The sequence below is a fragment of the Notamacropus eugenii genome, chromosome 4 (genome assembly GCF_028372415.1).
Source record: "Notamacropus eugenii isolate mMacEug1 chromosome 4, mMacEug1.pri_v2, whole genome shotgun sequence".
NCBI lineage: Eukaryota > Metazoa > Chordata > Mammalia > Diprotodontia > Macropodidae > Notamacropus > Notamacropus eugenii.
Genome location: NC_092875.1, coordinates 423742500 through 423756244, shown reverse-complemented (window position 1 = coordinate 423756244; position 13745 = coordinate 423742500). Strand labels below are relative to the sequence as shown.

General features: G+C 33.5%; 1 protein-coding gene across 3 annotated transcripts in view; it reads left to right on the top strand.

Moving 5' to 3' along the window:
* Positions 1–13745, top strand: part of NIPBL (NIPBL cohesin loading factor) — a 271821-nt gene that overhangs the window by 233540 nt on the left and 24536 nt on the right. For all 3 annotated transcript variants that reach the window (XM_072605795.1, XM_072605797.1, XM_072605796.1), the window contains 8 exons: positions 976–1065; positions 2566–2780; positions 2899–3001; positions 3846–3944; positions 4056–4202; positions 6027–6161; positions 8129–8227; positions 11020–11073. In XM_072605795.1, coding sequence (XP_072461896.1) covers positions 976–1065; positions 2566–2780; positions 2899–3001; positions 3846–3944; positions 4056–4202; positions 6027–6161; positions 8129–8227; positions 11020–11073 — 942 coding nt within the window. The remainder of the gene's footprint in view (positions 1–975; positions 1066–2565; positions 2781–2898; positions 3002–3845; positions 3945–4055; positions 4203–6026; positions 6162–8128; positions 8228–11019; positions 11074–13745) is intronic.

The window sequence follows — 13745 nt, the reverse complement described above, 5'->3', positions numbered from 1 at the left end:
TTCATGCTCTCTAGGTCATATCAGCTGCTTTACTTGTAATTATAGTTGTCCCACCATGGAATAAAGTGTGTCGAATACAAGACATTATCATTTTTGTTCTTCAGAATTTTACATTTTAAGTAGTTCCCAAAAAATAGGCAGCATATGAGCAAAAGGAGCAGAACCAGGAGAACTTTGTATACATCAACAACCATGGTGTGTGAGGGTTTTTTCCAGTAGACTTAGAACTTCATTGCAATGCAAGGACTTAAAAAATTCCCAATGGTCTTTTAAGCAAAATGCCTTCCACATCCAGAGAAAGAACTGTGGAATTCAATTGCCGAATGTAGCAGATCATTTTCTTTTGTATTATGTTTTGGTTTGTTATATGATTTCTCCCATTCAATTTAATTCTTCTACACAACATGACTATGGTAAAAATGTATTTAATAGGAATATATATATAGAACCTATATAAAATTATACACTGTCTCAGGGAGGGAGGGGGAAGGAGAGAAAAAAAATCTAGGTTATATGGGTGGGTAGTGATTGTAGAACACTGAAAATAAATTTTAAAAAATAGGCAGCATGTAGTAACACATAATACATGTACCCGTATTATGACATTTGGAGCATTGTTCTTTGAGAAGAAGACTCAAGGAAAGAGTTATTTCTGTTTCTCTCTGCATGTTGTTGAAAAGTAGAATGAGAAATTAATTATTTCTCTCAAGAAATATTATTTTGAAAGTTTTTATACTAAGTATCTATCTAAACAGTAAATTCTTTGGGAAAAAAGTACTCTGAATAAAGGATAAAGCCTAAAATTAAGAATATTTTAAGTGTTTTTTTCTGGTTTCAAATTCCTTTTATTTTTGTTTTTATTTGTGTGTTTAAATAGCATCTCATCCTCATGATCTAACAATTTAATTCTTCATTCAGCTAGATTTTTCTTATCATGAATTAAAATATTATAAATACTTATTTACTATACTGCAGGTTACAGGAGGGGAAGATGAAATTCAGCAGTTGCAAAAGGCATTGCTAGATTACTTGGATGAAAACACTGAAACTGATCCTTCATTGGTGGTAGGGTTCCATTTTCTTTTTTGACTGTGTCAGATATATTTGGACAGGGCCTTAAAGAGAGTTGAAAAGTTGTATCTTGTACAAGATGCTAAAGATGCTGGAAATCTTTATTTCTAGAGAGAACAAAGGATTGGCTCTATCTTAAAATACATTAAAAATGGTTATTAGAAGATAGCCATCAACTATTTTGCAACAATGATTTGAATTATATATATAAATTATTTTTTAATTTATAGTGGGTAAAGTACACTGAAGTATCACTGTAAACCTTATACCTGTGGTCTCAGATTTGAGGATTTCTTATAATTTAGTTTATCTGAATTCAGATGAACCTGTCTAAATCCTGTTCTTTAATAAAATTTTATAATAGAACTGCTCACCAAAAAAGGTTTATGATAATTTGAAAAGGCTAGACAGTTATTTAGTGCAACCAGTAGTGGATTGTTAGGAGATCCATCTGCTACCATATTTTTTTCTTAAAAATATTTGGAGAGCAAATACTAAAAAGCCTTTTTCCTAGTTTCTTTATAACATAAATTTTATTACAGCATCACAGAATTAAAGCCTGATGTTCTTAAGTGTATCGCAGCATCGTTTTGCTTGATGTACAGCTGATGTCTCGATGTTGTACAGTTATCGCTGTGATACTTTGGTGTGATTTTAGGTGATGTATCAGGCATGAGAATGGAGGATACTTGTTAAAGAAAACGTTGAGTATTTGCTTTCAAATGTAACTTTAGACTAATCTAACTCACCTCTTCCTACTATCTCAGATTGTGCTACTTGCTGCTATTTAATGGCATGAATTAATGTCAGAGGTAGAAGATAGTATGAGTACTTACTGTTTTACTGATTAGTGCTACATTCTTAGTGAAGGGGGAAAAAAACGCAAAACACCAAAGACATTTTTTAAAAATTTTCATTATTTAATTCCAAGTGCTGTAGGTTGTCCCAAAGTTAATAATCATGCATGGAATTATCTTGATTGTGTCTGTCACTGTTCTTATTTGAATACTCAGTTACTTTGTCCTATATTTTATGTGAAATATTGTGTGGATCGGAGTGGTGTAATGGAAAGAAGCCTGGACTTGAAATTTTGGGTTTTCTGATGCAGAATCTTTACTATTTTGTAGCTACCTGAACTTGGGCAATTTACTTAACATTTCTGGACCTAGGTTTCCTCATTGGCAAAATAAAAGGTTAAAGTAAAATGATTTTAAGATTACTTTTTGACCCTGATTTCTTTGGATCTATTTCATGAAGTAATGAAAAGAATGTCCCTTTTTTCTCAATAATTGTGAAAGTTCTCTCTCATTAAAGGCCTTTGGGCTATTCTAGTTTTCTCTAAACCTTCACGTTCCCATAAACATTAAATTTTATGTGAGCTTTTATGTAGTTAGATTTGGCATTTTTTAAAGTTATCAATAGCAATGCATAATAAATATTTCAAATTATGACATTAATAACTGTCCATCTCAAATCTATACATCTTCTCCCTAGTTTTCTCGTAAGTTTTATATAGCTCAGTGGTTTCGGGACACAACTTTGGAGACAGAAAAAGCAATGAAATCACAGAAAGATGAGGATTCATCAGAAGGGACACATCATGCAAAGGAAGTTGAAACAACTGGCCAAATCATGCATCGAGCTGAAGGTCGGAAAAAATTTCTTCGAAGCATTATTAAAACTACACCTTCTCAGTTCAGTACATTAAAGTAAGTTCTGCATGAGAAGTATATATATATGTATATTCACATATATGCATAATTACATTTGAATTTTCCTTCTTAAAAACATTTTTGTGAAAGTAAAATTTTTAATGACTTCTTACAGAATGAATTCTGATACTGTGGATTATGAAGATGCTTGCTTGATTGTAAGATACTTGGCCTCTATGAGGCCGTTTGCCCAGAGCTTCGATATTTATTTGACACAGGTAAAGGCAAAAAGGTTTTGTGCAGTGGAATAGAGTTAGTTTACTGATTCCAGACATGGAGTCATGTGTGCAACAATATGCATTCTTGAGTACAGTTGTTTAGTAAGTTAAGGTAAATCCTACAGGTTTTTGTCTTTGTTTTAATTATTTTATTTGTTTATTTATTTTTGCTGTGCCTGCTTTTTCTGAATATAAATTTTACCAATGCATAATGAAGCATTATCAGACAGATTGTGGCATTAGAAAGTCACACTACATGTGAAACCTTATGTTTTACTTTTCAGCCATGTGTTTATTTTGGAAAATCATTTAAAACTTTTACCGCACTTAAACCTAAAAGAAAAGGAGCAAGAGAGAAACCACATCTAGAAATGTGCATGATTTTGTCATTCCTGGAGATCAGTTTAGAAGAGGAGTTTTAGAAATAATATTTGGAGCCACTTTCATATAAAAGGTCATTCATACAAAACTCCCGGTTAGGATTTCAGTTGTACTGATAACCTTAATAAAAGTCAGTTGGACAGAGGTATCAGTGGACTTGTATATCTTTCTTGCAGTTGAAGCATTCCAGTAAAAGCTATGTTAAGCTGAAGATTACCAGAACAACAGGAATGCCCAAAATTTGAGAATTCTGTAGTTTTCTACTTGCACTACCTTTGCTACTTGAATTAGGTCACCAAGATTACACTATCCTACTTTACCAAACTTATCCAAATGAAAGGAAATGGTTAGATTTTTAAGTGTTTATGTTAGTTTTTGTCATATGTTCTTTCATTATTGTTTTATATTCCGTGTATCTTGCCACGTTATAGAATTCATTGGAATTTCTACTTTTTCTTACCAGATTCTACGAGTACTTGGTGAAAATGCAATAGCTGTTCGAACAAAAGCCATGAAGTGTTTATCTGAGGTTGTTGCTGTAGACCCCAGCATTTTAGCAAGGGTAAAACAAGCAAACATATAGCAAGAAAGAGAAATTGTTTGTATTTGTGTTTTTCTGTCCATACTTATTCATTCCACCTGTGAACAACATAGAGTTTGCTTTTTTCTTTAGTTGGATATGCAGCGAGGTGTCCATGGAAGATTAATGGATAATTCCACCAGTGTCCGAGAGGCAGCAGTAGAATTATTAGGTCGGTTTGTGCTCTGTCGACCTCAGCTTGCTGAACAGTATTATGACATGCTGATTGAAAGAATATTGGTAGGTTTGTTTTGTGATATAACTAGTTTTCATTATATTGCCTATTTCTTAAGGCTGTCTTTCTTTTTTCAGGCCTCCCTAATTCATGTAATTGAGATGATATGTTGTTATCCTTACAACTTCTTTAACAGATGAGGCTTTGCCTATATATCTAAAATACGTTTTTAATAAAAATTCCAGAATTTGATTTAACACATAAGAATTTTGTGAAGAAATTAGTAGTGTGCCCAGCACATTCATCGCTACCAACTAGGAAATGCGTTGACTGTAGGTCTGTTGACAGACTATACCAGGTGTCTCCAAAGTCTTAAGTTTTAAGCAGTAAAGTTGGAAGAACCAGTATGCTTCTGTTTAGAGAAGCTCATCCCCAGCTTGGCCAGAGGGTGGGGGACTCTTTGGCAAAAAAAAAAAGAAAGAAAGAAATCTCCCAAGTTGTAGAAAGATTGCAATCTGTGTAAGTGGAAGGAATACCCACATTGACAAAATGAAATGATCAAAGACTGCATTATACTGTATATTTTGCTAATTGTTCTATACTTACCTCATCTTAAGCAACTGCCAGAGGAAGGAAAGGTGTCTTGTTTTACTCAAGATCTTGTGGCAATTCAAACACAGCATTTAGGATTTCCACTCATACTTATAAATAAAAGTTTGTTTCTTGATTTTGATATCTTCTGAGTTACTGCATCATTTTCATAATTTTATTTACAATGAATAAAAACAGTGTTAAAAGCCAGAAGTTTATTTCAGTGAGAAAATACAGAGTGAGCAAGAATTCTAGAAAATCAGTAAATATCTCTACGTATAAAAAAAAGCTAGAATTTGGGAATTGTGTATGAAACTGAATTACTAATATATAATAAATTCAGCAAAGTAGTACTACTATTGCTGTCCTTGTCCATATAAAATTAATGCTTGTATTCCTTTATGGTTGTTGTCATTTTAATGAAAATAACCAAATTAAAGAAAATAGTAATAAATAAATGAAAAAGTAAATGAAAACTAGTGTATTACAGTGAAAAATAACACTGGATTTAGAGTCACAGCACATAAATTGAAAATCTGACTTTGCAATGTTACCTATATGACCGTACGTATGTCACTTAAGCCTTCTTGGGTTCAGTTCCTTCAGGTATAAGATGAGGCAGGAGTGGGGAGGACAGATATCAAATATATGACTTAAATAGCTTTTGAGGTCCCTTTTTCAGATCTTATTTAGGAAACTGAAGTATCTGGATAATATTCTTGATATGTTTTGATAAAACTCAGATTAAATTATATTCCCATATTGTGACCATTATGTTGTTCATGTATTGCAGTAATTTCTTTTGCCGTCCGTCTTTAGAATGAAATTGGAATGTTATGCCTTAGTCTGTAATATTCTAATTGGACATAGTAGTTCTAATTCAAGCAAAATGTATGGGCCAAAGAAAGCATTTTATTAGTTATTCCTTTCTAGGAGTGGAAAGGAGAATCAGATTCATTATTTTTGTAGTGTGTTTAGAAGAGAGCTATCTACAGCAGTAAAATGTTCTAAATCTCTCATCATGTGAATAGTGATCCATAATTATGCACACCATTTCTCCTGCCATTGAGAACAGTGTGATAAATTAAAAGTAGTTTCAGCGTCTGTTGTAATGATCAAAATACCTCCCATGTTCGCCATGTTTATCTAAGAAGTTAAGAACACTTCTCACGTGACAGTTTTTTCAGTAGTAGCTTTGCTATACGTTGGATGTTTTATCATTTTATTGGCGTATTTCATTATTTTATACAGTATGTCATAATTTTTCTGACTCTTACTGGCGTAATTTTCTTTTCCAGGATACTGGTATCAGTGTCAGAAAAAGAGTAATAAAGATTCTGAGAGACATATGTATTGAACAGCCTACATTTCCCAAAATCACAGAGATGTGTGTGAAAATGATCCGCAGAGTAAATGATGAAGAGGGCATTAAGGTAGGATGAAAAGCAAACGCTGCTTCTTTTCAGTAAGTTAAATAGTTGTCACACCTGAACATGCATAATTTATATGACAGTTTCAAATATGAATCATCACACTGCGTATTTGCTGTTGTTTTTATTATAGCGACCGTTTATGTAGTGCTTACTGTATGCCAGATACTATACTAAGCGCTTTAAAAGTATTCATCCCATTTGATCTTTACAACCCTGAGAGAGGTAGGTGCTGTCATTGTCCCCATTTTGTAGATGAGAAAACTCAGGGAAACAGGTATTAAGTAACGTTCCCATGGTCATACAGCTAGTAAGCTTCTGAAGCTTCGTTTGAACTCAGATCATTCTGATCATAGGCTCAGCGCTTTCTCCAGTCTTCCATCAAGTTAACCCTAAGAATAGTTGAGATTAGCATTTTATAATAGCAGTTTAAAATTTTCAGAGTGCTTTACAAATCTTTTCTTCATTTCTAAATTTTACCTCATTTTCATGTTTAGTGACTTAACCAAAAAAAAAAAAGCTTCTGAGGTGTTCAGAATAAAGCACAAAAAGACTATTTTGAATGAGGGAACTAATGATTTACCTTCACTGCCTTGGAGAGCTCAGATTACTGAGGTTTCTCTCAAATTGCTGTTAGGGGATGTATAGTGGTAGCATTTGACTTAATGAGACTAATTTGGTTTTCAGTGTTGTCGATCTTTTTTTTTCCTTCTAAAAAAGAATTTTGTTTCTGAAAATGTCAAAATTAATAAATATGTGCAAATTCATATTTTTACAGTTAACAGATTAGTCATCCATAAAGGATGATCTCTGCTCATTTACTTTTCTTATCAGCATAAATTACAACATTTTCCCAAATGCTGAGTTCAAAATGTTTACATGCTAACTTTTTCCATTATTTAACTTTTTGATTTATGCAAACATTTAAACAAAATGCCTTTCTCCATAATGCATAAAGCTTTTGAGGTTAAGAACACTGAAGAAATTAATATGAATCATAGGCCTAATTTATAGATCAGTCATTGTTAATGAATGTGTCCAGCATTCAGGTAACTAGATAAACATGCTGCAGAATTATTCATGATTACAAAACTCTCCTGAAAGAAGTGAAGGAGACCTTTCATATCAGTTCAGACTTCATCTTTGGATTCACTTTTCTAAAAAAAATCATTTTTCCTCCTTATAAAGTTATTTAAAGTGATTATTGAAAGTATTGATTCTCAATTTGCAACCAGCTTTCTGGTTGACCTTAGACAAGTCACATTATTCTTTTCTTATCAGTAAGATATAGAATATTTCTAGATAAGAAGTTAAATCTTTTAAGGAGATATTTATTTTATTTCTCTTATATCCTTAAAAACTTTGAAAAGGACTGTCTGCCTATGTCTTCATTCTGTTAGTGAACGTTCAGTCTTTTTATCTGAAAAATTGTGTTTGGAAGGAAAAATGTATTAATGCCTTAAGATTAATGATTAACTCTAGGAGTTACATTTCTCCCAACAACTATGACAGTGTTATAGTAAAAAAATTTCTTTTTAGTAAAACATTTTAGGTGCAGCTGTGTAACTTACATTTGTAATTACCCAAACATAAAATGTTCTTTTCTGTAATCATAAAAAATACTGGCTTTTTTTAATAATCTGAAATGTTTGTAATTTATGATAAAATTTTCTTTGACTATTTACTGATATAATTCAAAGTAATTCTAACTTTTATAAAAATGAAAATTAATTCTTCTATGTTTATTTTTACACTTAGAAACATTGCTCATTATAAAAACATAGTTGAAAGATAGCCAACATGTTAAGTTCATTCTTGGGTGATTGTGAAAATTCATTTAGGAATTCTTCTGATTTTTTTCCTTTGATTCCACATAATTCATGTCCATTTGAGTTAGAATGTAATATTAGCAATTTTGAAATATTTGAGTTGTTTGCTTAGTCAGTTTTGGAACTTTTTCTGTTTTCTAGAAATTAGTAAATGAAACATTCCAGAAACTCTGGTTTACTCCAACTCCTCATCATGACAAAGAAGCAATGACCAGGAAAATTTTAAACATCACTGATGTGGTAAGAATTGGAGTTAGAACAAGGACTTGATTCCTGTGTATATATTATCACTTGAGATCATATGCTTATTACTTTATCACTCCTAGACTACAGTGCCTTAAACATGGGATGGGCTTATAGGTCCTACATTTGCTTTCTCTGTGAATCCTCCTGTCAGGACTGTAGAAGATATTAGTAGGAGGGAATCATGGGAGCTTGGTTGCTGACCCTCACAACTTCCCTCTCCACCATGGACTTCCCTGAAGAAAACCCAAGTCCTGACAGTTTTGAAACCTGCCCCCTTCCTCTACTTCCTGCAGCCCCTAAAGCTTGATAAGGGGTAAAGCACAGTTTGGGATGTTGAAGCAAAGGTGACAGCAGTCATACAATCACAGTGCCTCTCTTTGGGAGGTATTTCTGACATCCTCTAGCTTGTTCCGTACATAAATAAGGAATCCTGATTCAGCGTGCATGAAAAGTGGCGATGCTCCACTTTTCTGAAAACCCACATGGAGGGGGATGTACCACCGCCTTTCCCTCTTTTTGGATAGTTCTGATTGTTTAAGAAAAAAAAAGATTTTCCTTATATAAATCCTAGGTTTGTCTCTGTAATTTCCAAACATTGCTCTTGGTTCTGCTCAAACAGAACAAGTCACATTCCTCTTCCACATAACAGTTATTCAGATACTTGGAAACAGCTATTAGTTCTCTTACCTCCTATCTCCTTCAGGCTGAATATCCCTTATCACCATAACTAATCCTCCTGAAGTGTGATCTTAGGGCCCTTTACCATCCTAATTTCCTTTATCTGAACATTTTCCAGCTTTACATCCTTCCTCAAATATGACAGAGGAAAGCAGGACTTTGTCCTCCCTAGTCCTGGATGCATCCCTCCCTGTATACAGTCTAAGTTCATATGGGCTTTCTTGGCTGTTCTGTCACATAGTTGGCACTTATTGAATTTGAAATCCTCTAAAACCACCCGATTTTTTTCAAATGAACTATGACCTAGCCAGGTCTCCCAACTCATTTCTAAGACTTTATGTTAATAAATATTCTAAACTCTTAAAGAGCTTTTTAGAGCCTGTCATGCAATGTGTTAACTACCCCCACACACTTTGTGTTCTTTGCCAAATTGATGATTTTTGCTGTCTATACAGTGCTAAGCACAAATCTCTGGAGCCCTCAGAATTGACATCAGACTTTCAATGACTAGGTGTTGAGTTTAACCATTAACCCATTCCAAATTGCCCTGGCCACAAGCATTACCTTTAAAGCTTTATTAGCTCTATTACTAAAAATCTAGATAAACTTCACCTGTAGCATTCCATTGTAATGCTGTCAGAAATAAGATTATTCTGGCATGACTTACCTTTCTTAGAAGCCATGCTTTTTGTGAGCGCCACTTCCTTTTCTTAGATATTCACCAACTCTCACTTCAATAACATGGTCAAGGATTTTGCCAGATACCAAAATCAAGTTTTCTGGCCTGTAGTCAGGCTCCATACTAGTCCTTTGTGGTGCAGGAATGCAGGAATTGAAATAATATTTGCCCTTCTGTAGTCCTTCTATTAGCTCTCCCATTTTTCAAGATATTGATAAGTGACTCAGCAGTCTCTAATACACTTATACAGGATCTTTCAGCAGCCTCAGATAAGAAGGACCTCTAGGTGCTCTCTGATGATCTTCCTGTTTCCCTCTGAGTCATTTTATCATTTCCTTTCAAACCCATAAGATATTTACCCCACCAGAGAAAACAGAAACACAACAGGAACGGAGCACTTGCACTGTTGTCTGTCAGCCCTTCATGGCAATTTTATCCCTTCTTTGACCCTCCTTTCTTCTCCCATCTGGCGTAAGAAAACAATCTTTATGGTGTCCTCAACTTTCCTTGCCCTTCCTGCCCACCCTCCCTGCTCCTTCCATACCCCCAGCTCATTCTGCACTTTGGCACAGCTGCCACTATTTCTGAGGTGCCATCATTTTATCTTTTTTCTCCATTACCTGGCCCTGTTTCTTTTGCCACTGTATGTCTTCATTACATCTGCACTGAATCCACATCAGTCTCTTTAGAAAACTCTCCCTTTGTTTCCTCATCAGAATTCCTTCTTTTTGTATTCATAGACAAACTTTGGAGAAGAAACTTTATGTATTTGTATGAATTTCAATTGGTATAATTTAATGGACAGTGTGGCATATTTATAGAGTCTTAAATTTGTCCAAATTCTTTTTTTGAATCACATTTAAATTTTAATCACTAGCAAATTTCACATCTGTTTTTGCACTTTGAATTTATTTGAAAAGTCTTAAAAGTCAGCTGTCTATGAGGAAGATAAATAGCAAAGTGAGGGTTAGGCTTTTATATAGCAGTGGTCAAGTTATTGATTAAAATTAAGTAATATCTGGTTCAGGTTATTGATTAAAATGTAAGTAATATCTGGCTTTAGTGCTTTATATTCTTAAGTTGCCTTCTCCCAGAATTTTCATGTTATTTGGAATAATGCTTAATTTTATAGAATTATATTAATTGAAATAATTTCCAATTTAGTTAGAATAATACTTAAGGCCCCATCATCAAATTATTTAGCCCAATAAGAGGGAGAATGAGTATATATATTTTTTAAAAATCATTTTATAGTTCTGAAAATCAAAAATGCATATATAAATAGCAAATAAGTACAAATCTGTTTTTATATTATAAAATATTCATATAATTATAATAATATAACAGTCATTATTATTAGACAATATATATTAATTATGTTGTTCTGTAAACGAATTTTATGACCCTATAACATGTTTTTTCCTCTAAGGTTGCAGCTTGTAGAGATACTGGATATGACTGGTTTGAACAGCTTCTTCAAAATGTGAGTATACCTTTGACTTTTGATTATAAGCATTTGAAAAAAAAACTTCTATCTATGAAATATAAATATCTATAAAGTTGAATAACATATATGTTTCAATTTTAATATTGAATAAAATCCTAACCATTGCTCATTTTTGAAAACTCCTATTTTTGTGTTTTTAAGGTTAATTTAAATAAGATCATTTAAAACAAGGGAAGCTAACAAAAACTCAAGCCAAAATGTATGGGATATAAGTCATTCTTTCAAGAAAAATATAACAAAAGGAAAACTATATATAAAATGACTTCCCAAAATTTTTTATGCTAGTTAGGCATATAACATTGAAAAGTTTAGCATGGCAGTGGGGAATCTGTGGCCTCAAGGCCACGTGTGGCTAGGTTCAAGTCTGAAAAGACTTTTTTATATGATCAGAAATTGAGTTTGGTATATCATAAGAGAGCTATAGTGGTTTGGTGGATAAAGAGCAAGTTCTGAAATCAAGACAGTGGCAATGCACAATCCCCACCTCTGACACAGGCTGCCTATGTGACCCTGGACCAGTCACCTCACACTTCTCAGCCATAGGCTGCCCTCTTACAGTACCAAGTACAAAGCAGGTGCCAGTCACCCACACCATCCATTTCTCCATCAAGTCTGTCTCCCAAGGACTGGTCTTTAGTTTGGATAACACTGTAGCAGGATCACATCCTCCCAAAGCCCCAGCGATCAGTGGGTTTCAGTATACCTTATAAATGGTATTTCTGAGCCAGATGCTGACAAACTTAGTTGTATTTCCTGATTCTGTCAGCTCTGGCTAGCTGATTGAAAGGCAGTGTTTATTTTCAAAAAGAATTTTCTCTTTGGGACATTGCCTATACCAGTTAATTTATTGGTCTAGTCCAAAAAAAAAAAGTCAAAATGATAGTTCTCTAGTATCCACAATAAAATGTTTATAAGATCCCTAACCCTCACACTATGTGCTAGCCTTTTTTTCTCTGCTATATTATTACAATGACATCATCTAGGGCATCATGAACAAGGTTGCCACCGATAGCTTTGTTGACTTAACTGTTCTCATCTATTTGCTCTGCTGGTACCATCAGTTGAGGTATTCAGATCTCCAGAGTATCACTGTAGTGACATATATGAAACACTTATTGAATCAATAGTAATCTGCTACCTTCTGTTTCACCACTACTCCTTTGTTTAATCCATCAGTCAGCAGCAGTGACTTGGCATCCATTCTGTCCAAATAATGATAGCAGAAGACATAAAATGGAGCTCTATGTAGTTCCTGCCTTAGGAGGATTTATAATGTAACAAGAAAAATGGAAAACCCACTTTTATAAAAATAAGCAATGGATAAAAAATACATAACCATCGACACAAGTAATGTAAAATATAATCAGCTCCAGCAGTTGTATATCTATACACATAAATTCTGAAAATTAACTAGGAAGTTGAAAAGGGTAAATGGTGATGATGTATGGAACAGGAGTTGTTACTGGAATAATTAAATTGACAGAAGCCTGGAAAATGAAGCTCTCTAATTCCATACTAACATACATGGAGCTCTCACTGCTCAGCCCAGATTAAAACATTTCATTTTTACAGCTATCCCACCTTCGTATAAGCACTTTGAAGCCAAGTGATATTGTTATTAGTTTCCAGAAAGCATGTAGATCCCTCTATTTATGACACTGCAAATAGAATTTTATAAAGAAAACCTTTTCACTTTAATGGGCATATTATCTCAGGCCAACAGCGCCCATATGAATGTATTAGAGGTAGCAAAAATAAACACAGTGAATAAATGTAAGAAATATGAATAATGTGTCATTATATGAAATATATTTACAAAGGAAGACCCTGCTATTGGGGCATTAATGGGAAAAGATTATTAGATAGTCTATATTTAGGTTGTCAAAGCTTTCTAGAAAAGATAAGGTTTTAATACTGCTCAAATGAAGGCAAGAAAAGATTGTTAAGTTGTAGGGTAAGGGAAGGGCAGGGGACTGAAAAGGTAGTTCACATTTATACAATTCACTTTGATTGGAGGTTCAGACATGAGAACAAATAAATTACATCCTTGAAATGGGAAGAGGACTGTGTCATTTTTTTCTCTTTATATCTCCAATACTTAGGAAGTAGTAATCACTTAATAAAGGTTGCATAAATTGAAAGATTTGCATTTGTACAGAAATAAAATAGATATTTCTCAAAAAAAATCCTTTTATCAGCATTTCTGTTCTAGTCTCAGCTTAATTGCTTAATGATTATAAACTAAGCTATCTGTAGCTTAATACAATATGTTTCACATACAGAGAACCCATTTGTAATGTCTTAAGTGTTTTTAAAGCTCTGATAAAAGGTTACTAACTTTATTTTCCTACCAAATTACTCAATATTCCCTTTTAGATTATGATTCTATGAATGTAAAATTGGAGTTGGGGTTCATTTCAAATATAGTCAAATTTGATAGGAAAGAAATAGATAACAGTATATTTTTATAAGGGATTATAGACTGGGGTTGAATGACATCTCAATTTTTCTTTAAATTAAGATTACCACTCTTGAGAGGGTAAAATATCTCCACTTTTTTTCACCTCATTCTCCCTCTGAAGGACAGGGTGAAGGTCTCTTGAAACGGAAGAGGGGATGGATACAGGAGAATAAAGAGAACCTCTCTA